This window comes from Xiphophorus couchianus, chromosome 21 (assembly GCF_001444195.1).
Source record: "Xiphophorus couchianus chromosome 21, X_couchianus-1.0, whole genome shotgun sequence".
Taxonomy (NCBI): domain Eukaryota; kingdom Metazoa; phylum Chordata; class Actinopteri; order Cyprinodontiformes; family Poeciliidae; genus Xiphophorus; species Xiphophorus couchianus.
Genome location: NC_040248.1, coordinates 18,439,271 through 18,465,590, shown reverse-complemented (window position 1 = coordinate 18,465,590; position 26,320 = coordinate 18,439,271). Strand labels below are relative to the sequence as shown.

General features: G+C 41.2%; 1 protein-coding gene across 3 annotated transcripts; it reads right to left on the bottom strand.

The window, feature by feature from the left end:
* Positions 1–13,419: 13,419 nt before the first annotated feature.
* On the bottom strand, positions 13,420–24,885 carry anks6 (ankyrin repeat and sterile alpha motif domain containing 6). Of its 3 annotated transcripts, none has more exons than XM_028005452.1 (18): positions 24,264–24,885; positions 22,640–22,858; positions 22,328–22,529; positions 21,339–21,489; positions 19,682–19,726; positions 19,383–19,587; positions 18,490–18,596; positions 18,105–18,256; positions 16,924–17,161; positions 16,778–16,827; positions 16,287–16,481; positions 16,033–16,195; positions 15,766–15,956; positions 14,602–14,794; positions 14,452–14,519; positions 14,225–14,341; positions 14,031–14,127; positions 13,420–13,938 (listed from the first exon to the last, which is right to left on the bottom strand). In XM_028005452.1, the coding sequence occupies exons 1-18, from the start codon at positions 24,599–24,601 to the stop codon at positions 13,889–13,891; spliced, it is 2,781 nt and encodes a 926-aa protein (XP_027861253.1). In that variant the 5' UTR covers positions 24,602–24,885; the 3' UTR covers positions 13,420–13,888. The 3 variants fall into 3 exon arrangements, with proteins under 3 accessions (XP_027861253.1, XP_027861252.1, XP_027861254.1); XM_028005451.1 differs by having other exon boundaries at positions 16,778–16,830; positions 24,264–24,884; XM_028005453.1 differs by lacking the exon at positions 24,264–24,885 and adding an exon at positions 24,147–24,248 and having other exon boundaries at positions 16,778–16,830.
* Between the last annotated feature and the right edge of the window lie 1,435 nt (positions 24,886–26,320).

Sequence of the window (26,320 nt, the reverse complement as noted above, 5' to 3'; positions counted from 1 at the left end):
GTCTGCTTTTCAATGACATTGTTGTTGTTGTTACATATGTTGTTTGTCGCTGTCGTTTCTTGATTCTCGTTTTTGTTCTTTCTGCAGGTGTAGAAGCAAATTTCTAGGGTGAATTCTTATGCACTATTTTCCCTCCTCTGTTCTTTACTTCCACTTTTCCCTTTAACTTTTTGCTTTGCCTGCCATCCTTTCTTTTCTCTCTCTCTCTCTCTCTCTCTAACTCTCTTTTTCAGTCTTTTCTGTCACAGTGTCCATTGCATTTGAAATGATCATGAAGCATGTTGTAATACAGCTATAGGAGCTATTGTAGTTGTTTATTTATTTAAAAAGGGACAATTCACATCACATAGCACGGTAGAGGCAGCCATAAAGGCTAGTTGTCATGTGTAGTTCCTTAAGGTACAATCAATGTAAACGACATATTGTAGTGCAATACAGACAAATGAACAAGCTTCTTCATAAAAAAAGATAATAAATAATAACTAAAAAGCCTTTTTATCTTAAAAAAAATTTTTTTTCATATGTGTGTATATATATATTTTTTTCTCCAACAGGTTAACGTCATTGAGCTGGACACTATACCAGGAACAAGTTTTGGTGGTGGGACTCAGAGGGTTTTGTTGACTGATACCCATAGAGACCAAGCAAATTACTGGACTTACCAAGCTGAGAAATTACTTTAACGCATTTTGTACTTTCAAACACTGTAGAGAAAAAGATTCCTTAGGTGTCCATATTATGACTATCCAGAATTTTTACTTTGAGTTTTGCTTTCTTAGAGGCAAGCGAAAGCTTTTCTTTGACCACCAACTTTGTCTCGCGTCTGAGTATAGAATTTTAAAGAGTATGGGAAATTTTAACGCTACTGTAAGCAAATTTTATAAAAGTTGTGCGTACCGTTTTGCTAGATGCATACCGATTAGAAATGCAAATGAACCGTTTTTTTTGTTTGTTTCTTTTACTGTAAATATCACCAGGTTTAACGTGCAAAGCAGACATTTTGGATTTTAAGGTCAGGATTGGGAATTTTTCTCTTTTAAGCTGTTACCTTCTGAGTAAAAATTAAATGCACAATTAAACTTTGTTTGACACCAATTATGCAGTGTCAATAGAAAACTATTAAAAATATATATATATATAAATCTTTTCAGCGGCAAGCATAACATACTGTCCCACTGTACATTTTGTTTTAAATGTCTTTCAAGATCTTGGATAAGTACTCGCTATAAAAGTTTGATAACTGTTGCATTTGGATGTTTTTTTGTTGTTGTTGTTCATCGTTTTCATAAGAAAAAAGAGGAAAAAACATGTGTTGAGCTAGATTCCAATCTCTACCATTTCCTTTTATTTTGAAAGAAAACCTCGGCTAAATTTCTGCGTTATGTTTGTGTCAACCCTCGTTTGATATTTGTGGAGATATTGACGTAAAACTGCGAACCAGTGTGTGTTTATCCGCTTTTATCTTTTCGAGGAGCACGTGAAAGCAGCACATGCTTAAAACGATGTATTTTTTTTAATGCCGCGTGCGCATACACACACACACACACACACACAACGAGAGGAGGGGCGGGACCTCGCGCTCACCAAAACGGCAGTCGCCACTTTCAAACAGGACAGACGAGACTGGCGACGCGAAACTCCGGTCGAGAACCGGAGACTCGTGTCTGGGAAACAGGGGCTTCACAACCAGGCACGAGTTTTTTTTTTTTCTTTTCTTTTTCTTTTTTCTAATGGACTAACGGGGAAGTCTTTGAACCGACTTAGATGTAGTTTCCAGCAGCCGGATGGTTCGGCGGGGAAAGGCGTGACAGCTGCGTCAAACGTGAAAGAAATCCTTTCGTTTACCCCGGAATCCTCTTCCAAACAAACACACTGTGCCTCCGTAAAGTCGCGAGATTAAAGTTTTGGCGCCTGCGTGGGTTGTTTACATGAAAGTATCATGAAGAGTGACTTGGTAGATAGGACTTACGAAACCGCACTGGGTGTACCTATTTTTAAATTTATCCCTGGAAGAGTTGTGGCAACCTGACTCGAATGCCCCATTTCTGTAGTTTACTATTTAAATCTAATAATTTGGTAAAAAAAAAAAAAAAAAAACTCTCCCAAAAGAGCAGCCTCAACTTCCAAGGGTGGAGGCTCTGACGTCACCGGGGCTCCGGAGAGAGCCGCTCCTTCTGCCGCCACGCAGAAACAAACATCCACCAACAGAAGCTCGTTCCGCACAAGAAACCAACCACAGAAATAACTACATTACATTACAAAAGAAAACATTAAGGCGACCCGAATAGAGACGATTTAAAACATCCATAATCAATATAGAATCATTCCGTTTATATAATGTGATTGACATGCTTGTTTGTAATGCCTAGAAAGAATCTGGAAATGATTTGTTCCGTGGTTTCATAAGTAGAATAAAAGTCTCACAATCTTTCTTACGGTGCCTACATGGCGCATACCACAAGGGGGCGTCCATTTTATTTGACATGACATTTAAACAAGGAGAAGAAAACCTACGCCGGTGTTCAATTTGGAGAACAAATATCCTGGGATGTGCTGTGGTGGCGCAGGGATTAAGCACAACCCACATATGGAGGCCTTAGTGCCTCGACGTGGCCGTCACAGGTTCGATTCCTGGCCTGGTGACCTTTGCCCTTCTCTCATTACTCTCTTTCCTGTCCATTCACTATCAAATAAAGGCCAAAAAAAACTTAAAAAAGAGAGAACAAATATCCCAATGCGGCCATAACCCGCTGTATCGTTTTTCCTTCTCTGGTTGTAACATGATAACACGCTTTTGAAAAACACTGCTTATGAGAAAACCGCTAGCATTAAAATTTCCTTGTTAGCACGAAGTATCTGTTTCCATGTGGTAATATTATTTGCAAGTGTTGTGTTTGCTCAGTGGGAATTATAAACATGATTCTTTAAGTGAATAGGCAAAATAGATTTAAAAAGATTTTTTGTTTTTTTAAAGAAAACAAAGGGGCAATCAAAAATCCCGTCTCAAGAGATTAAATTGTCTCGAGATAACAACATTGTCCTGTTGTCATGAGATAACCTCTGCTCTCTTATGATAAAATGCAAATTTCCAATGAAGGGGATGTAGCTCCAAAGTGACAACTCTGGCACGGCTTTCTTAAGGCGGGCTCTTTATTAAATGCCGTGAAAACTACAGAAATAAAAGACAAAGCTTTAGACATAGATACATGTACAAACAGACAGGTGACGCGTGCTTTGACAAAAAAGTTACCTCGTGGCCGCCTGCCACTTCGGAGGTCTTTAACCGAACGATTCGTCGTTGTTCACTCTAAACCAAAATATTAAGCAATTAAAACACCATAAAACACCATAACCAATAAATTCACAAAACATTACAAACATAACTACAAAATACCTTGACAACGACAGGACATGAGGCTGCTACACATAGCTCTGGCACCAACTTCTGCTTCTTCTATGCTTACTTAAGTCTCGCAGCCTCACACATGCACACAAATCTCGCGATAACTTTCGACAAAACATAACTTGACACGAAATAAAATACAATCATTTAACACAAATCTTAAAACGTGAACCAAACAACTGAAAATACATTGTTGTATCTTTCAGAAATAAACATACATTTTTTCAAGAAATAAACTATTTTATTGACACTTACAGGGGAAGCCACAAAAAAACTGAAAATATAATCATATTAATTCATTATTTGGCTCGTGTTGCCCCCTGCTCATGCTCTCCTGGGTGAAAAGACATTTTACCCTAGGGGGCGCTCTGTTTTCCACTATTAAGGTCAAATAATAATAAATATTTTTTCCAACTGAGCTGTAGCTGCAACGTTACAAAAATAATTTTATTTGCTGTATTTTCTGTTACTAATATTGTGAAAAAGTAATTTCTTTTTCGTTTAGCTGTACTTTGGACTCTTGTGTATAATTTAAAAAAAAAAAAAGTATGTAACTGAATAAAATCAGCCGATTGAAACTCGTGGTTTTGTCAGTCAGAGACATGTAACCGAACACGTGAACTCCATCTTTCCAGCCTTGAGGTTAGAATTTATGAATATCTTCTCTACTGCCCACAAGTATAACGCACAGTGGCACAGAGGTGATGTGAAATGACCCTTGCAAATCCGCAGGGATATGTGTAACAGGCCTTTTCTTGGTCACTTTTAGGTCAACGTGTTGACGTACGCCCTCTTCTTTACGCCTTTTATCTTCTCTTGACTCGGGTTTCTATAACGGCCCCTTAGATGGTGGAAGAGACGGAGAAAAAAAACAAACAAAAAAACCGATTCAGACAGGAATGGTTTGAATCATTTTTGATACCTGCCAGGCATGCGGACAGGTATACGGGGCGTAAGAAGTCTTGACGTCAGCCGTTTTTATTAGCTCTAAAAAGTTTTTGCGTTGTGATTGTTTTGCTGAAACTTTGATCCGCAGGCTAACAGAGCCTGCTGACAGCATGTAGCTGTCACTGCCCATTTTGGCAGCAATAAAGTTGAGTAAAATAGCTATAATTACCTCTGGTCCTTATTAATAATGCATGTAGTATGGAGGAGAGGAGAGGGGGGGAATAATGGTGGTGAAGTTACTATGAGAGCAACCGAATCCATGTGTTCCCAGCCTACTCTTCTGACAGGCCTGACATTGTATTCGTTAGCATGAAGCAGTCAGGTTGGGCTAGTGAGATGTTTTATTTGTTGTGACAGGTGAAGCTGTGGATCCATAGAGGCCTTGTTAAGGCTGTCAGCTGCTGCCGTTAAAGCTACAGGGAGCTTTTGGTATCGTTGCAAATCCACAGCCAACATTATCCAAGCTGCCTTCCAGATTAGCCCGGGCTTAAACTTCCGACAACCCTACCGGCGTTGACCTTTGCACGCAACCCTGAGTGCGTCTCCGCACAGCGCACGTTTCGTGTGGCAGAGCACGCGTTTCGGAACAAGGAGCTCGGAGACCGAACCGGGGTGGACCTGCTGAAGGCCCGCCCCCCACTCTCCCGCTGCCAAATGCAATAGTGTGGCTTTCATTGATTAAGACATTTCCATTAGTCTCGCAGTGGGATTTTGTGGAGACGTGCGGGGGGGGGGCCGCGACACGACCGGTCTGATCGTGATGGACGTTCATAACTGATGGGAGGGTCAGGATTGGAAAGTAGTTACACATATACACAGACATACACACACACACACACTCTGATCCCCTGTCACTGTCATTTAGAGCAAACTCTTTCTTATTAAGTGCCACATGACTGCTCAAATGGAAGTAAACTTATCTGCGAAACAAAGGACACAATGTGCAGTGTGTTCCGTTTGAAAGGCCCGAGCTCAGTCAGATTGGATGGAGAGTGTGTCGACATCAATTTTCAGTATCTTGCCGCAGATTCCCAATTGGATTTGCGTCTTAGGACTTTGACTGGGCCGTTCTAATGCATCAATCTGCTTTGGTCTAATCTAGTGGTGTCTGAACGTTTTGCCATATGGGCCAGAATCTTTAACTGAAAAGTGCTTGGGGGCCAAAACAGCAGATTTGTGTGTTCTTAATTATAAACCAAAAAAATGTTTAGATATTTTTTTTACCTGCTCAACAATGAACATAGAACTTCTTCCACATAGTTGCTGTTTACTTTAAAGGGACAATATTATGTATTTTCCAGACTTGTAGTGGCATTATATGTACAATCAAGTAACTATGTTACTTATTTATATATTGTAGATGATGTAAAAGAAATATGACTTTGTAATTTAACGCCTTGAAATTGGGACACTGTCTCTTTAAGAAGCTCCTGCTCTTTCTGAAACTCCGCCTTCAGGCAGTCCATATATTAGTTCTCTGTGAACTATCTAACAATGTTCTCCATGCTGAGCTCAGAAGGTATGTCTTTTAAATGAAAATAAAAGCACTTTTAAAAAATAAAAATTTGAAAAACTTCTCAATCAAAGAATATTTTGAGATTAATTTACAACTGTAAATCAGTTTACAATTGAATTTTAATCTCAGCAGTGGGATTATTTGTTCAGATTTAATTTTTTCAACATATTTTTTTTGTCCAATTGTATTTTTTCAGTTGTCATTCTTTGAAACTTGGACTTTTCTTTAGATAATATTGGAACAAATCTCTTCCCGCACACGGAACAGCTGGACTTAACACTGACATTGAATGACGCACATCATGCGATATGTGCACACATTCACTAATTAGGTGACGTCTGGCAAATATTAGGCCTGGATTTTGTTTAGAGTTACGCAGAGCATGCACCATGGGCATAGGTTTGGGTATGGACGGTCGTGACATGTCACGACCAATATTCAAGGGATATAAAATAGTCCCGACCAATTTTTGCCATACTAATAAAAAAAAAAACAACATGTATTTTTTTAACAAAAACAAAATAAATAAACGAAAATCTACACTGATTAGTTTAATATTTCAATAAACTACGCAGTGGTAGCATTCATTTTAAAATTCGCTGTTATGAACTATGACGACCCGCTATTGGCTCAAAGAACGTGGATCTACGTTCTTTGATTAGCTGCACCAGGCGGCGGCCAGCTGGCCACACGCGGAACGGAAGCTTGGTCCATGGTGCTGACAGTGAACGCGTCTCCTTCTGAGTTTGACATTTATTATGAGTCTCCATGTCGCCACCAAAAAAGAAAAGGACGACAGACAGAAGTTATTTCGCTACCTCGGCTGTAAGTACAGTGAGTGGACCCATAAGTTAGATATCTATCACGCAATAATATCTCAACAATTGGATCTTTTTCCTGAAGTGCAAGAAGTCATTTTTTGTTCTTATCTGCAATTGTGTTTGTTGTATAATCAGTAGATCCAGAGGATATTTCTTTTGATCTTACTTGTAATGTTTGCTGAATTTTGAAAAGGAAAAGGTAAAATGTTCTTGAACTGATCTGCTGAGTATGACTGTATCTGGTTGTATACACAAGATGCATGATCAAGTTATGGTTGGGGGGAGGGGGTTATTAAGCCAATGTTGTGCCCCCCCCCCCCCCCCCCCCCCTCCCACTGGTCAAAAATGGTCGGTGCAGGGGAGTTGGGGGGGGGGGGGCGCAGTAAGTTGTAAGGTCCCACCAAAACTTAGACCAAACCTACGCCCTTGGCATGCACAATACACTTCCGACATTCGTATTAGTGAAACATTTTTAAAAAAACAAAAAAAAAAAACATGTTTCGTTTCCTTCCTCTGCGCAATTGTGCAATCGTTTGCGTTGGTCTATGAAGAAGTTTGCGGTTGCAACGCGACAGAATGCGAAAAAGTTGCAAACCTTCGCAAGACCCAATGTAAAATAAAACCACAGGAAGGTGATTAAGTCACATGCAGAAGTTGTTGAAAACTCATCATCGGGCAGGAAGTGTAGAAGAGCTGGACTTGGTGTGGAAAGTGGAGCCACTTTATGAGGCCTGACATGCAGAACATTGTTCGGCCAGAAAAAAAAAAAAAACAACAAAAAAAAAAAAAACAGGACTAAAATTATTTTATAAGACGTGGAGCATGTTCTGACTTTTATAGAGCATGTTTTTAATATTAAGGCTTGAGCTATTTGCTCCAATTTGGTTTAGTTGTAAACTTGCTCCCCGAACGTCAAGTGTTTAATACCACATCTTTATCAGGCTGACATTTGTTTGGGGACAATAAGCGGATCTTCTTTTATCTCGTGGGACTGCAAATCTCAAATCCGGAACAGCATTTGAACGTGCCACAAACTAGTCACTCACAAAGCAAAAGAGAGAGAGAGAAAAAAAAATAATAATGCCCCGGTTCATAACAAATTATCACTTTTCAATAAAACTGCAGAAGCTATTCTTATGAGAATGTCCAACACTCAGCATGAATGGTGCCAATCATTTTCAAACCCATGCTTTCATTTTCTTTTCTTTCTTTCTTTTTTTTTATCCGTCATTGATTCTGTTACGATTTGCATCATCTGCTTTAGGAAAAGGGGAAAAAAAAAAAAAAGGTACGTTTTGGGATTTTGGAGATAATCTTTTGTTGACGTTTGGATTTTAGGTTTTTCAAGGGTCGTTCGATGGTCAGATGGATGGGGTCAAGCAGAGATTGTCTCTTTATTTCCCCCCCCCCCCCGCGTCCCTCGGTCGTTCTGTAATCTGCTCGGGCTCTTTTGACTTTACACAAGAATCAGGGGCAGCAGGGCTTACGCGGCTGCGTGACACCCGGAGTTTCAGAAAGCATACGAGTCGTGTTTGTGTGACGGAGGAATGAGGATGGATGGCAAGCGTGGAAGCAGGGACGCTGTTGGCACAGGCAAACCAAAAATCGGTCGCAAAGGCGAGTGCTGGGAGATTTTATTTACAACTGTTCATAACCCACAGATCCAAGGATTAGGAAAGAGAGAGGAAAACAGGAGAATCTGAATGAGAGCCTTCCAGCTCATCTATCCACTGATAAACACATACAGAACTTGATTATGACTTTATTTTTTTTTTGGCAAACCACTTCTGGTTTGGGTCGCTGTCCTGCTCAGTGATTTTTCTAAACACATAAAAACGTTCTAATAGTTCAAAGGCTTCACGATGCCATCCTCTGATAAGGTTTCTCACGGTTTCTGGAAGCGAAACGGGCCCCGCATCGTCCCACATCCTCCTGCCACACTTAACAGATGATGCACCAAAAACGGGTTTGCGACTAGAAAGCTCGATCTTTTTGTCTCTTCCGCTACTGAAACCCGGAGCTCTCACGACGATCCTCTCTCTCGCACTTCTCTAATTCGCCTCACCTCACACGGTGAAAAGATAAACTTTGCTCCTCGTCCAAACGTGTTTTGTGGCGGTTTCAGCGATTCTGACCATTGATATGGGCAGGGTTTGTTATTTCTCGTTGCCATTTACTAACTTCAACCCAACCGCCTGCATCTGCCTTATACTTTATTGGCATCTTTTATTCATTTTTGATGGAATGCTGTATCGTATGATTGTCAAAGGCAAACAATAGGCGGAAAACTACGAAATAAATAGGCGTCGTTCAGTGTGAAAATCAGCTTAAAATTGTAAAGTGGAGAGACAAAAAGAAAACGTTTTCTGTTGCATTTGTTCAAAGTGGATTATTAGATGTGTCAGTAAGTCAATTTTGTGATAAAACAAAATAAATGACAGAAATTCTTGGCTGATAAATAAATGTATTACAACTTGGGGTTGAAATTTTAAAAAGAAATCCAAATAAAATCACTGACCTCATGCTACTTTGGTAACAAAAAAAAAAAAAAAACACGCTATTGCTTTTTGCACGTCTTTATCAGAGGTGATAATAAGTATGGAGATGAATAACAGTAAAAACGGTCTATAAATACCTGGTGATCCTGCTGAGAATCACTGCTTGTCACTAGAGAACAGGAATAACCCAGACACAAGGGAAGTAAAGTCATTGCCTCAGGTTATTCACATTTTAAAACAGCTTTCTCTTGTACAGCCAGAGGCTGTGGTAAATTATTTATTGCATATGCTGGATTTATTTGGAACCCCCCCCCACAAAAAAAAACATTAGTAGGGATCAAACATAAGCAAAAAGGGACACCAATGACGAAGTGCTTAGTGTTCTTCCACATACGTGTGCTTTTCTGTTCTCAAATGTGGCTTTTAAGTTCTCGTGGGAAACCCAACTCCGAAATCTAATTTCACGCCTAATCTCGCCCCCTTCATGCCTTCCACACCCTCCACCTCTGCTCGGATCGTCTGTGGAGAACCAGCTGCGGCATCAGGAAGGGTTTTCTGCCTTATTTGGTTCGAGATGGACTGCTGGGAATGGCAGGAAATTGTATAATAAGGTTTTATACACCGAAGTCATCATTTTAGCTGTAAAATATGTGTGTTTTAAAGCGTTTGAGTGTAATCGGATTGCATTCAGGCATATTTCATTGCTATTTCTTAAAACCTTTAGTAAGTAAAGTAGCATGACGTGGAAGCTTCAGTGCCCTTTGGTAGACATCTTGGGATTTTGTGTAAGAAAAAAAACAAACAAACAAAACAACAACAAAAGGTCACTTTTATTATTCACCACAAACAATTTCTAACCATCTTTAACCAGTCACCGTGTTCAGTTTACTTCCAGAATGCAGTCATGATTCATGAATGGCGTTCCCAACCACAGCGCAACTACTGTACTGACAGCTACAAACAATATTATTTAATGTTATTCAACATAATCGAAAGCATATGTGCATGCAAACAATTATGAGGACATCGAATGAGTCACTCCATTTGCTTCCCACATGCCGCGGCCATGTTAATATGTTCCAAATGTAGCTCTCTCTCTCTCTCTCTCTCTGGCTCGCTCCTGCAGATTCCTCCCCGTCGATGTGCATCTGAGCTCCGGCTCTGTCGCGGCAACAGGAGAGGGAAGCCTTCACTGCGCTGCAGCCATGTTTTTCATTAAACTCTACAAGAACTCTGTCGCCTGCCTGTCGGCTTCGTCTCCATCCAGGTCATCAAAAAACAAAAAAACGGGTTTAAAGGGGCCAGTCTGTTCCAGATTTTGGTCGGGTCGGGGATTGATGGTGGGTGCTGAGGCATGTCAGAGAATGTAGATGAAGAGGGTCTAGAGCAAAATTTGTTCATAAAACAAAACGGATCTAAATGAGAACCGGTGCATGCGCCACTTGTATGGTAATGAGCACACAGTGGGGTTTTTCCATTCGAACACAATCCCAAGGCCGAAAACAATGTGTTGCATATTCTTATTCCTCTTTCAACTTGGAGCTTTATCTGTACGAGACAAAAATATCCAGCACTCAAAAGCCTTTTGTGTTCAGAAATCGAGAATTTCGGGAAGAGTTAACAAAACGTCTCCAACTGAGAGGGGGAAAAAACCTCCTTTACACTCCCTTCGCAATTACAAACCATCTCCGTCAACCTCAAATGTTTTCTAAAGTGTGCAAATTCTTCGTGTAGCCAATAACATGACTCATGACGTCTACGTCTGCAAACTCGGTCTAAGCTTTTGAGTGTATTTGCCGTCTACTTCTTGCTGTTTGATTATTTTATTGCTGGCTTTTATCTGCAACATTTAAAGCTGCAGTATGTAACTTTTAGAAACAATGTTTTGCTTTTACATATTTGTTCAAACTGTCACCAAATCATAAAAGTGTGGTATGGGACAGATAAACTGAAAATAAAGAAATAAATCTGGCAGCAAATGCCTTGGCTTGTTAGCATGCTAACCAGTTAGGAGCAACTGCCTTGGCTAGTTAGCATGCTAACCAGTTAGGAGCAACTGCCTTGGTTAGTTAGAATGCTAACCAGTTAGGAGCAACTGCCTTGGTTAGTTAGCATGCTAACTAGTTAGAAAGGCCACCAATGACTACAGGAAAAACTGTTTTCCTGTACTGACTGGTAAGTTGTTTCGCTGTCTTTTTTTCCACTTCTTTTTTTTTATTTGCTGAGGAGTTTCAGATTTTAGAGGAAAATACTTTTTCAAGGCAGAGCCACTTCCTCTAGTAGCCTAGTGGAAGTAGTGAGACAAATTTCAGTCTAATCCACTTTCAAGTACTGGAGCAGTTTCAGAGTCACGACATTTTTTGTGCGTGTGAAACGACCCGTTAGATGCCTTATTAGACGTGGTGATAAATGGTCCAACAGGCCCAATTAATTTTACTGAAAAGATTTGGAAGATTCGGGACATATGAACGTTTCCTACAAAGTGCAGCCTGCAGGCTAGTTCTGCAGCTTTAGAAGTACTCCAAACCTTGTTAAAAAACGAAAAAGAAGGAAAGAGAGAGAGAGTAAAAGTTGGCCGGGTATGTTATTCATTTAACATGAAACATTTTAAGTTGTAGTTGTACAAAAATGTCTCAGTCTGTACAAATAGTGCCAAATATATCCTTAAAGGAAAAATTCCAATAAAGCTTTTCCAGACAGCCATATTAAACCCTCCAAACATGTTTTACAACAGGTGACGAAATTCAAGCTCGCAATTTTTTGGGACTTCATAATAATGAACGACGGCTGCGAGGAAAATGATGTAAGTAAAACATGTGAGGGTGGAAACTCTGGATGATTTGTAATCACCTCCCTCCTAATCAATGTTGACACAAATCAACTCGTGTTTTTGCACTGGGGATATCCTCGTTTTATTGAGACAGTGCAGTACGAGGAGGAGGAGATCTGGCAACAAAAAAAAAAATAAATGAAATTAATTTTATTTATTCATTTTACTATTGCTGAAGTCTTCAACTTTAGGCAAAAAGTTGAAGACCAGAATATATATAAGTTCAGGAGAGCTGACAGTTTAATGTAGCGGTAAGAGCTTACTGCCCCCTTCTGGAAGATAGGGGGATTTTCTCCTGGCAGCTTTCCTTCAGTCCTGAGACAGAGATGTAATTATTTCCCGTGGTCAGAGAACTTAACTGTGATGCCAAAGAGCAATTCAGATTCCTTTGATCAAATTTGCAGAATTTCAAGTAAAGATCTCTTTGGCCAATCTATGCTGAAGGTCCTATCAGCATCTGTAAGGCTCTCCAGCCTTAAGAGCTGTTTTGTCCACTAAGATGTTAAAGAATAACAAAGTGTAATATTTAATCATCGTTTCCAGTTCGTAAAGCCGAGTTGTGCTGCCTTGTTCTTTTTTTTCTGTCCCCAAACAAGTAACACTTCTTCAGTGTTTTCTGAAATTGGACTAGGAACATTTAACCTATAAACTCAAAACTAACAACTAACTTTTCAGCAACATATGGGGGTTTGTTTTAAGTCAATAATTGTTGAATGCCGATCAAATTTTCACAGGCATATTTTTTCACTTCTAGAAAGGCAATTTGTTTTTGCGTGTGTGTTATAAGAGAAACAATCTGTCAGTGGAGGTATTTCTTTTAAAGATTAAACAATTGTTGACTTACAACAATCTCTTATATCTTGCTGAAAAGATATTTGTGAATCAGTCTTGCCTTATTCGAGTCAAGTGTAATAACATATTTGGACTAGAAACTGGACAAAAGTAAAACTTTGTAAGATTTTGTGGTTTTTTTTATAGTGTTGACCACTTTTCCTCTTAAAGGTAATTTGTCACTCTGTGTAAAGTTCGACAACAGATAAGTTGGAGATCGCCTTATTACAACCCTTGCCAGATTGATAAGCAGCAGAAATTATTTCTCTAAGATCATTGCTGAAGTCCTTCCCCCTTGGCGTTGTGTTTCCATACGTGTATGTATGACTAAACCGCCTAAAGTTACTGATCATCAGTGAACTAAGAGCATTCAATTAGCAGTTGCTGGTTGCTATCTTCCCTCTTAAATCCAATAGAAGTTTAAATGTGTTTTTCTTTTGACATACTGAATATCTATGATGTTTACACTCTCGACAATAAGTGAGTTTTCTTTACATAAATCATAAATTTGCAGCCGCAAAGAATTGCAGGTTGGAATAATTTCCTTGTATTAATGATGAAAAGACACCTGATGCAGTTTCGTCCTTTTAGTGTTTCAGTCATTTCACTTCAGCAGCTTCCAGAGCCAACAAAAGACAATCCAGACGCCTTTTATTTCTATGCACACAACCGATGTACCTTTTAATCCAACTGATGCTTTTATGGTACGTTTGCTGCATCTCACGTTCTTATCACAAAATGCCTGTTAATTTACTTGGTGTACCTCAGGGTTTAGTCCCAACGCTCCTGGTTTTTTCCATTTTTCCATGTCCTGTTTCCCAAGCAGCTCACGCTTCAGTGGAAAGCAGAGGCTGCTTGCTTGCTTCCCAGTTTGGTCCAGCCGTGTCCCATAAAACGCTCTCTCGACTGGAGAGCTTGGCTGGTCCCCTTGCACTTATTCCTGTTGTCGTTCGGGAGCCTCCACAAGGAGTCGTCAGCATCCACGCTCCTCCTGGAGGGACCTCTGGAGTGTTTCCCTTATGGGGATCAATGTAGATAAGGTTATCTTTTGCTGGAGGAGCGAACTTGATGCCTCATCCAAGTTGTTGGAGCTGAACAAGAAAAAAAAAAAAGATGACAAAGAATAAGAAGTTGTGATGAATGCTCTTTTTGTAAAAGTCTACAGTAATCGTTTTGTGCTTACACCGGGACTGGCCTGGTGGCCTCGGGTTGCTGGCGCTGCTGCCGAAGGACGACTGGAAGTTATAGATGGTCTCTTGAAGGATCTGCCTTTCCCGACCCTAGAGGTGGCCAGAACCCAATGTCACAAACACATGTAGACAAGAGCGCAGCAAAGTTCTGAACTGAGCACAAAGAGCTCCGGTGAGCTGGAAGCACCTTTCCAGCGTTGAGTTCGGATATGGCGGCTAGGATCTGCTGTCTGGGGCCGTCTGTTTTGATCCCCAGCTCCTTCAGGTCTCCGTCTGTTAGAGTCAGGAACGCTTCCATGTCGACCTGGAAGAGAAACAAAGAAATAAGGAAAAATCGCTTCGAAAAGAAAACTAAAGAAAAGCTTCCTACACGTCTGAAAAACCCCCCACAAAAAAACAAGTAAGATGGGATACCTCCTGCTCCTCAAAAATAGGGTGGTATTTCTCAAGAGACAGTTTCTTCAAAATACTAGACAGCTCATCTGAGGGGGAAAAAAACAAAAACAAACACTGAGGTTTAAGAGAATGTGATGAGTCTGTGTTGACGGCAGAAAGAGCCGTCACCTTCGCCTGTGATGGTGCCGCTGCTGGAGCCGCCGCTGCTCTTGGAGCGCGGGTGAGACGAAGCCGACGACAGAGAGTCGCCCGGGCCGACGGGGATCTTTGGCGTCGGGGACGGAGACGGGGTTAAAGTCGGGGACGTGCTCTTGGAGGTGGACGAATTCCCAGACTGCGATCTCTTTTTCCGCTCCACCTTCTACAGAGAAGGACAAATGAGAGAGCAGCTTCCATGCGGTGGCGGCCAAAAGACTTACACATCCATCTGGGGCTTTTAAAGGGCCGGTATCGTGTGATATCCAGGCAAACGGTGTAATTTTATAGCACAACCAAGTAACTATGTTAATTTCAGCTATTATAAAAATGCTGCATATGTCAAAAATGACCTAAGCAAAATTTGACTTTGCAATGTAACACTTTGAAGTTGGCCTCTGTCTCTTTAAGAAGCGTCTGTGTGGAAAAGGCAGAGCTTGGTGAATGGTTGCCACAGGAGACTAAAGGATTTCTCAAGCATAAATAAAAGAATCAAAACAACCCTTCGTATGTTTTTGATGAAGGAAAAACATTATAACACAACATAAACTCAAAAATGTTGATTTTACATAATATTTGGTGTTTATGTTCTTTTTTGATCAAAATTATTGTGGAGTTTTTATAGCTTTGTGCACTAATATTTTTAATAAACTCAAACTTTTTATGGCCATCAACAAGGGTCTGGAATAATTCTGGCTGGTTATTTGAGTAGAACCGACGAGATTAAACCGGATACGTAAACTGGACGACTGGCTGTCACAGATCCAAGATTACAAAGTCTGGACATTTTCAAAGAGCGAAGGCTGAGGCCAGTTCAGAAGTAGAATGCTACCGATGTGAAAATCTGAGCAGACAGCAACTGTTAAAGGGGCAGTACTATGTGAAATTGACTTTTTTTCAAACTTTACATCGTGTTATAATGTTTTTCCCTCATCAAAAATATTCCTGAAGTGTTGCCTTGACTCTTTAACACATGTTTAAGAAATCCGTTAATCTCCCGCGTGCAAAACGCCTGGGTGGACCTAGCACCACCACTCAGCACCTTCAGACTAGTATAAACCTCTGACCAGAGCCGTATTAACGACTGTAAACTGTGGAGACGCTCTGCTGGAAGTCCGAATTAAAAGGAGCCCAAACCCTTCTGGCGTGGAGGTCCGTGTCGACCAGGCTCGGGTTGGACGGGATGCCAGGCAGGCTGACGGGTACTGACGCCGGCGGAGGAGCCGGGCTATGATGCTTCTCTGCCGTTTGGGTCTTCACCTCTATCAGCCCTGCAGCTCTTTTACGCTGGGCAGCTATCTGGGAGAGAACGCTGTCTGCGCTGCCCCCTGGTGGAGGTGACAAAAAAATTATTGGTACGCTCACCCTCAGCTCATTTCCATGGAGCGATGTGTCTGTTTGCACCTGAGCGATTGTGAGAGTCCCGGTTGATCCCCGCTACTCCGTTGGACCCCCCGGAGGAGTGGGGGGAGTGGTAGTGACCAGAATTAGAGGGCGAGGATGAGGAGGGTCCCTTAGGGATGCTCGGAAACTTGATGGACCTGTTCACAACACGACTGATGGACGTCTTTGAGAGGAAAACAAAAGCAGAGAGAGAGGAGGATAGTAGACGAAGGAGTGATGGTCGTTACGGGAGCTGGACATTTCTTTCCCCTCACAATGTCAGAGTTCCCGCTGCTGTTGAGTTTCCGTTGAGGAGGCATCGGCAGCCGCGTTGCCTCGCTCTTCCCGTCTTGGAGGAAACGCAATCGGTCGGAGTTCCAGGGCTCAAAGTAGGACGGCGGCAGGAAGGGAGGGATCACGGCTTTCAGCTTGTCATTCGGCAGCCGGGTGAGAGGAGCGCCGCTTCTCAGCTGGGTGGAGGAACAAAACGCAGGGTGTGAGCAACCAATAGCATCAAAACCCTGAAATCTTTAAACTGGACCCTGAAAACATCTAAAAAAAAGTGTATAAACATGCCTCTGCTCCTAATATAACTAATAATTTATGGCAAGAAAGTTGGAGAAAATATTCAGAATCCTGTTCCGGAAAAAAGAAAAAACCCAAATTGGTATCAACAGTGCCAAAATATCACAACAATATTGGACCTCAAAATTCTGATCGGTGGATTTCTGCGTGAATCCGTTTATGTCGAACCAAATGCGCTCACCATTGTGGTTATCAGAGAGTCGTCCTTTTCTGAGGATGTCCTGCAGTGACCTGCTGAAAGGTAGAAACTCATTTTAGCCAAATGCTACGAAACATTCAAATTTAAATGGTCAAATACTCAACAGGGCCTCGGTTACTGCGTCTCACCAGCGTCTTTGGTCTTGACGGCCCACGCGGCGCTCACGTCACTCACTCCTGGAGCGGCAGCTGCCGCAGCCGTGCCGTTGGGCGCAGCTGCGGCCTTCGCGTCCGCCCTCATTGTGGCGTCCAGCGGAGTCTCGGCTTCGTCTGGAAACGGAGCCAGCCGATTGGTTGAGAGGCCGTGCCTCAGGGTGTGAGTGAGCTTCAGCCTCCGGAAGCGATTGGACATCCTGCTCCACCAGGACTGCAACGGTATGGACGCCACAAAAAATACTGCAGCAACACCGTCTTATAGAAGTACTTACACCCAAACACAACCACTAACTTTACCTTCCTTTTATATGATAGACTTACACAAAGTAGTGCAGTGAATACTTTTGGCAGATACTAAAAAATGCCTTTTTTTCTCAAAAATGTTACATTCCTAACATGCTTATGTGTAATATTAATTTTTATGTCCGTTTTGCTCTTAGTATGAGCTAATTGATGAAAGAAAACTAAACGTAAAACATTTAGTATAACACTAGGTATACAGCTAACGATTATTTTAGTAAATAATTACTCTATCAATTATTCTGACGATTAATTGATTAATCACATAACATAATTCTGCAGATTTCTCATTTTACCACTTGAGCTGATTTTATACAACATTAAAAATATGCTCAAGAAAGGCAAATAAATAAATAATTCAATAACTTTTTCTAAATAAGAAGAAAACTATTGCCTAAAATTGAACAACAGCAAAAGATAGATCTGCAGCTAAATAAAAACCTAAGTAAGCTCGTTCTGCTTCACTTAACATCAGTACAGTTCAGGTCTGATCTGTTGGCTGTCTTTTTTTCAATTAACCAATTAATAATTGGGTAGCAAATGGTGTTAAATGGGAGTATTTGACAGATTCTGAATCAGGTGACGCTAAAAATAGGACACCATGAATTCTGCGTAGAACATATTTACAGTCAAATAACGTTTTGCCTCTAAAGAGCAAAATGTATATATATATTTATTTGGCTTAATTGCTACTATCAGAGTGTCATTGTTTCAGCAAATGGCATATCTTAAGAGTCTGAATACTCCAGCAATTAATCGATTACCAAATTAGTTGGCGATTATTTCAATAAACGACTAATCACGATTAATCAGATTAAGTTTCAGCCAGAAATGAAAGGAATCGACCTCTTTACCTTGAGGCCTCCCTTGTCATCGGGTGGCACTGGAATGTTGTTGAGGGACTGTCTGCTTTTGGAGAGGCTGGTCAAAGCTCTGCCGCGGTGTTTGGATTTGTCCTTGTCCACCTGCATGCACACCGATGCCAAGAGACGCACCAGCTCAGTGTCTGACGAAACGAGAAGTAAAATTAAACGCACATCAGACAGTAAAAGACAAGTTGAACAAATCAGAATCCAGTAAAATCAATGTTTTTAATCTTATGTTTGAGTTTGAATAAGGGTAAGCGATGAAATAATGCTAGATTTTACTACTTAAACTTGCTACAAAGAAATGTACATGTTAAGTGTAAGCAGAGTTGAGAGTCGAGGAAAACAAAAGAGTGACGTTCAGCAGGTCTACCTGGGTCGTTGAGCAGCATGACCAAATCAAAGGCAGTGTATCCATTCTTAGCTCGCAGGTTGACGTCAGCTCCTTGACTCAGCAGGTACTTGACAATGTCTTTATTGCTGGGAGAGAGCGGGAGAGCAGGCGGCAAAACAAAGAGAAGGAGAGGTGATTATTGTGTCAGCAGTAAAACCTGGAACCGAAGCAACGATAGTTTGGTTGGTGACGGCCAACAATAGAAAAGCTGCTGCCCCCAAAGATGGAAGGAGTTCGGGGCAGCCGCTAACTTACACTGCATGAATGACGCAACAATTTTTGCCAAGTGAAAAAAAATTCATTTGCCTCTTTGTAACAGAAATGCACAGAAACATTGGTTGATGTCAGAAATGTTGTGTTTTTGTTTTGAGTTGACTGGCGCTAACAAAGGTCATCTTTTGCTAGCACAACCAGAAGATGCTAACAAAAGCACCCTGTTGTGTGTATGCCGCTACTGCGCTAATGGTATTGAAACTTAGCTATTTTCAGTCTGTGGTGTGTTTTAAAAAAAAAAATGAAATTAGAAAAAAAAACAAAGATGAAAAAGACTATTTAGAAAGAGCGAGATTTTTAGGTGGTAACACGAAGGCTAAACATTTACAACTATTATTTTTATCCCTTTGGGCTGCCACCATCTATCATGGTACTTGCTCAATTTGGAAATGTTGGCAATCTTTAGGAAGTCTCGCAATTAAGAGAGGATGTACACACTCTAAAATATTAATATAAACCGTTGTTTGAGTAATTCTGGATATGCTAGACAGTTCATAGAAATTGTATTTTCAACCACTGAAATGTCTGTATGCCCGAAAAGTTCAATCGGTCCACTGAAAGCCAACACCATTTAAAATAAGTCAGCGCCTCCCGCTTACCCGTGATACGTGGCTTGCATTAAAGCGGTCCAGCCGTGAGCGGAGTCCTGTCTGTCTACGTCGGCTTTCTTCTCCACCATCAGCTGCACCACCTCCAACTGCCCGCTCACCGCCGCCATCATGAGCGGCGACGCTCCGTCCTGATTGGAGGAGTTTACCTGAGCCGGATCCTCCTCCAAGATGTCTTTAACGAGCTGGGAGTTTCCTGAATTGTCAGGAAAAAGTTGAAAAACATTTACACAAATGCTTTACTTAAAAGAGGGGCAGGGCGGGGATGTTTTCTGGGAAAGCGAGCTCACCCAGTTTGAGAGCGCTGAACACGCCTGGCCTTTTTCTCTCATCGTCTGTGAAAGAGGGAGAGAAGAGCAGAGGAGACCTCAGCCCTGCTTGGCTGCACTCCACATAGCTCAGTCAGCAGGGGGCTATGTACACAAATCCTAATGATAGCAGAGTTCATCACTTACAAAAATAACAGAAATACCAGAGCGCAGAAGGAGAGACAGGAAAGTGATGAAAGAAAAAAAAACCATGAAGATCGTAAAAAAACTAAGCGGTTTGTGTGTTTGGTGTCGGGATAAGGAGAACTTCAAGGCTCTCTGTCAAGCTAACGTTGATTGCAACGCATTGTCAGAGACACAAAAACATCAGATGGGAAGTAAAGGCTTTTTATATAGTTCAGAACACTAAATGTTGAAGGAAAAAGTCCAACATGTGCATTATAAGCCTGGCTGGCTTTACTTGTGCCCCTACCAGGCTGAGTATTGTTTGTTATTGTTGTTTCTTTTTATACACCAGCAACACTGACACCAAAGACGGGTTAAAGAGTCTCTTTGGTGAAACGACTGGAAGCACAATAGCAACATGGTACGGCCAATATGTGAACACATAGGGAGATTGAGGTCAGGTGTCGTTTTTTATTCACTAGAACACCGTATCCACTTCCTGTGTTTATCTGTCCACATGCTAACAACTTTAGCAAATAAATTTAATATTCACACATAAATTTATTTATTCTTTTTTTTCTCCAAAGAGTTTTTGCAGTGCTAGTGGCTCATATTTTTTGTGACGGTAGGCAGACAGGAAGGAGGTGGGAAGACATGCGGTAAAGGTCACTGGGACCGGGAGTCGAACCCGCGACGTCCGCGTCGAGGACTAAGGCCTCCAAACGTGGGGCGCGCTAACCCCCTGCGCCACCACAGCACGCCCCTCACATAAAATTTTATGAGGATGAAACAACTGAAGTGCAAAAAATTTCTTTTTTTATCTTTGCCCTTTTAAGAGACTTTATAGTTGTTGTTTAGATGTTGTTATTAACGTCTTCCGATAACACGTAATTACTTTTCAAGTAAATGTTCAACTTTAATATCAACTTAAAATATTTTTTAACTCAAAAACACGGTGTCATCCAGGCCACCCGACGACTGCTGTAGCGCCCCCTACAATCAGGCTTAGCAAGTTTTCTGGAGGAAACCCTGCATGTCATATGTCATTATGACCATATAATTTTATTTTATTTTTTTCAGGGATAGTAAGTAAACCAACGCAAAGTAGCCAATAACTGCAAAGTAAAGTGAGAGTGTACAACATGTTCTTTTTTGTTTTACAAATGTGGGCATTCATTTGTATATCTTTCCAGAAATTCACAAAAGAATAGATGCTGATTGAAAAGGATTTGCACAAAACTTGTAGGTGAAGAAAATTATTGGTGTGTTTTGGTTTTTATTTCCTTGTGGTCTGTCAGCTTAACTGTTCGGTCATTTGACGTTAATGTCCAGGTAATATGAATATGTAATTGGAATTCATACAAACATGGATGTACATGTACACACTGTATTTAAAGTGTCCCTTGTATTTCCAATGCTATTAACATAGTGAATGTATGAATGGTTCCTATGAAAAATGAAATGGGCCTCTAGGCTGCCACTGCACAACACCAGCTCAACGGTGGCGCTCTACCCGTTTGAGGTCTGACGGTGGTGATGGAGTCCAGGTACGCCTTGACGCCTCTTTGCTTCAGCTGCATGGCTAGCTCAAAGGCCGTCTTGGAGAGAACGTTGACCCGGTCTGGATCGGCCCCGCGCTCCACCAGCTGCTCAGCTACCGATTCCTTCAGAACACGTGACACAACGTTAGCGACCCGCCGCTCCACACAATGAAACCGCAGGCAAACTAGAGACCTGTTGGCAGGGCTGGACGATATCAGCAAAAAACGTATCGCGATATAAGCGTGTCGTATCAGTCGAGATTGATCATTGTCGATATTGACAATTATTGATTATTAGTCTTTTGTTTTTAATACCTGAAAGACTGACAAACTGGTGGCCTTTCCTGTTTTATGCGAGGTTTTCACTCCACGCTGTTGTTGTTTTTTTTTTTTCCATTGCTTGCTTGCAAAGCTAGCTTGAAGAGCAAAGCAACTTGATGAATTTGACTGGCAGCCTATCAGAAAATGAGCATCAGAAACAGCATGTAAATGAATTATTCTAACTTATATTTTGTAAAAAAATTTTTAAAAATTTAAAAAAAGATTTTAAAAAATTGAACAAAAAACAAAAATTACGGTGAAAATTTTAACATTAAAAAAAATGTATGGGATCTGAGGGTTTTTTTATTATTTTTGCCTGGTTTTTTTATCATTTTCTCTCTAACTTTTTCAGGCCTCCACTGCACCCCCTGGCGGCCCCACACTTTGAAAAACACTGATTTAGTTGATGTTTCTTAGCTGAACATAAGAGGCTGAGAGGCTAAAGCCTTTCCTCTGCCTACATCTCCCAGAATGCTGTCTGGGTCACTGAATACTCTATGTATTGAACATTGAATACTCTATCTATGTATTATCTATTGCTATTTATCACTTGTCTGTCGCGATATTTAATGTTATTGATTTCTTGTCCAGCCCTACCTATTGGTCAGCTGTGCAGAATCAACAGTGAGATCAGCCTCACCTTCCCGCTGAGCGTAGCCGCCATTAGCGGCCCCCAGCCGGTGGTCTTCTGGGAAAAGTTGACATCAGAGCCCCACTCCAGCAGCAGGCGGACGGCGGCCTCGTGACCGTGCTGGGACGCCACCATCAAAGCTGTGATGTCCATAAAATCCCTTCCTCCTCCTCCGACTGGGTAGACCTCAGCAGGTCCAAATCCAGCTGTGCTGTTGGGAAACACACACACACACACACACACACACACACACACACACACAAACGCACACATCAGTCAGGACCCCAGATGCCCGTCAGTTTGACAAGTCAGGTGTTCAACCTGCAGCTGTTGCTGCTGTTGCTGTTAGAGATGGTCTCCGCAGCCAAGGCCAGGTGGTCGAAGTCGTCGACGTAGGCCCCGCCCTCGAGGAGCAGCTTGACCACGTGAACGTGGCCCCCGCGGGCCGCCATGGACAGGACGCTGGCGCCAAGCCTGTTGCGGCCGTTTATCTCCGCCCCGTTCTCCAGGAGGAGGTGGGCGACAGTCAGGTGGCCAAACCTTCGCAGAAAACAGAAACAACAGCTAAGTTAGATTTAACCTGCGTGATTTCATAAAAACAGAGGACATCACTTTATTTAAGGGGTGTGCATACGACTGATAAGACATAAACATGAAGGAGTCTTCATAAATGTCATTAAGTGCCATTCAATAAATAATAACACTTTTAATTAAATCAAAATTAAATTCAAACCACTTGCCTTTGGTAGGCCAACGCAAAGTAACACATAATTATAAAGTGAAAGACAAAGACTCTAGAGTTCTCAAAACTGTAGAGTATTCTTTGCATATAAAAATCTCAAAAGTTTTGTCTAAAGTACTTTGATAACCCTAAATAAGATTTGGTGAATTTAGGACACGAGTAATAAGCAAATGGGTTCCATGGATGTTGATGGGTAGATGGATGAAGCTAAATACAGGAACCATGGCAACTACTTCCCTTTTTCTTCCCTGTATTTGTCTTTTACATAAATTCTGAGTGAAATATACTCATGTTTGTGATTGTAACACGACAAAGTCGAAACGGTTCAGTGGCTATGAACACTTTGACGAAGTGCTATGATCAAATGTCCTCTGATCTTTAGCTGTGTTTCTGTTACAAATGTGCACAAAACTTTGTCAATATTCAGCTAATGTAAAAATAAAAATTAAAAAAAAGCACAACCAATTTCACAATTAAGATGTTTCTATTAAATATGAAACACAATTATTCACATGTGAACAAACGTGAATACGTTTGAACAAACGTATTCACGTTTGTTCACTTTGTGCTGCGCCATTATTCTCCAACTACTTTTCCTGCCCTCTTCTTCTTCTTCGTGGTTTGCGTCAGTTGCAACATCCGGTTGTGTGATTTTTGTGATGCGGAAAAAAGTGTTTCCATTGCAGTTTCGGCCAAAAAAAAAAAAAAAAAATCACTTCATCCTAGCGTCAAAATGTTTAGCAGAAAAGAAGTTTGTTTTTTTTCCAAAATTGCCGTGTTTTCATTAAGCAAATTTATTTTCGAAATGTTAAACTACGCAATTATATGGACAATGGAAACGCAGCTAGTGACTTATGCCTCGTGTGACGTCACCAGAGGTATGTGGGTGTGAAGCTTTTATCTAGCAAAGAAAATAACAACCAAATACCATTAATAACCATATACCAAAAGCTGAATATAAGACGTTGTGCCATGGGTGACAGACCACCTCCAGAGTGAGTTTGACTGACTTTCCAGAAACGTCGGGCTAATAGCTTTAAAAAAAAAAGAGAGAGAAAGAGAGAGAAGTGAAGTTTATATTTTTACCCCGCTCGTTGTGACATTTAATAGCTCCTCAATTTATATTAGAGTGCCCAATTTGAATGCTCATAAGAACATCTCCCGTGTTAAATGGATCCTGGTTCCCCCAGACCGCAGCCCCACCTCGCAGCCTGCATCAGCGGGGTCCAGCCGTAGTTGTTGCGGCTGTCCACCGAGGCGCCCTTCCGCAGCAGGAACCGCACCAGGTTCTCGTGGCCGCTGGCCGAGGCGAACTGCAGGCCGGTGTTCCCCTCCTCGTCCGTGCAGTCCACCGCTACCAGAGACACCCCGTCCGGGGCCGCGCACTCGGAGCCCGCTTCTGACCGCAGCCTGCTCTGCCGACCCGACTCTCTCGGGGCGCCGGGCTCCAGGAGACCCCGGGCTGTCTCGTAGTCCCCGTCATCGCAGGCACGCAAGAGCAGCAGCGAGTTCGCGGGGACGCCGAAGTTCATGTCTTTCATTTGACGCGTTAGTCCGTCTCCATTACTCTGTAGTTTTGTCTCATCGAGGGTTGAGGCGAAAACGGTTTTCCTCTGTCACTTGGCCTGAGTTTGGAGCTCATTGCGCGTCAGTGAAATAAAAGTTCACCCTTTACGGCAAATCTTCTTCCCCCGTCCCCCCCTAAAAAACGTCAAAGTAGCCCTATAGCTTACATTCAATCTCAGTAGTTTGCCTAATAAAAAACAACAACAAAAACTTTCTGGCAACCAGCCGCGGAACTGCCCGGTTCCGTTACTTGTAAATGAATCTGAGAACCGTCAAGATGCGTTGAATACAACCGAGTACTTCCGCTTTTATCTTTCAAAACAAAACCCAAGTTATTATGCTCAAGAAGCTGGAAAGAAATTGTGCTGTGTGATTATGAAACGTGTCTATTAAATCCCTAAAGCATACCTAATATCATAATTATAATTGGTAAAGTTTTGACAAAAAAAACAACAACATAAATCATAATGCAATCCTATAGCCTACGTACCAAAAAATATGCTAATTTTGGACTCAGCTGCCCGAGGCACAAGTAAAAAAGGCAACTGATGAAAGGCCTCCGCACCAGCAGGGGGCCCTCTAAACCACTTGAACTTAAACTTATGGGTGCTGGTTTGCATGCCAGCAGCAAGGAAAAGAAGAAAAAAAAAGTACTGGAAACAAAATTTCATCTTCCTATGCGCCCAAGATAAATAAATAAATAAATAACCGTTTGGAAAATAGCAGATCTTCCTGAACTTTGCTTGCAAGATAAAGCAAAACAAAAAATGAAACGAGGCCATCCTCATGTCTGCTGCTACTGTGTGAATCATAGTTTCTTTTTCCGCACATGCATAACACATTAAATTACTCCTAATGTGTCAATATCCACCACTATGTTATTTTAAGTCTATCGTCTATGTCTATGACATTCATCTAAACTTACTTTCACTTAAAATAACCTTAAACAGCCCTGCTAAATATGTTGCATTTACCATCCATTATATTCTGACATGTTACGACGCTCCTGAAGGAAACCTGCACAAAAAATTATTACTATTTTTTCTTCTACTGCTTCTTCGTTGCCTTTTTATTATAATTATTTTTTTTATTACTATTATTATTTTACAAATCGGAAGGTTTGATCTTTACTGGACTTGTTAGTTCATGAATTGAATTGCATCTGTCTTGATTTGATTCAGGCGATTCCGTCGGGGTACACAAATATGTGTCTGTACTGCCCTCTGGTGATAAGAATTGGAACTACAAAAACTAACCTCGAACTTTTATGATTTGCTTTCTTACCAGTTTGGGATATTTATTTCACTATTTACCGAGGAAAAAACAACAAGAAAACAGACCCCTACAACATTTCTACACGGTTTTAAAAGCAGGATTTTTTTTTATTACTGCAGAAAATAATAGAAAATTCCGAACCCTTTAACAAACCCAAACATAATTTTGCATTTCCTCTGATGATCAAAATTGTGTACAGAATAATATAAAGTATTCTCTAACTATTCTCCTCTGTGATTCGTTTTGCACTCCTATAATCTTCTTGCCAAAAATATGAAATATTTGTGTTTCTGGTAGTTTTAGCGAGACGCTGAACAGTAATCCAAAAATCCCTAGTCAATAATCAATGGACATAACAATGTGAGACCTGATTAATTATATCGGCCACGTTTTATTGGGGGAATTGTTCCTGATTTTGA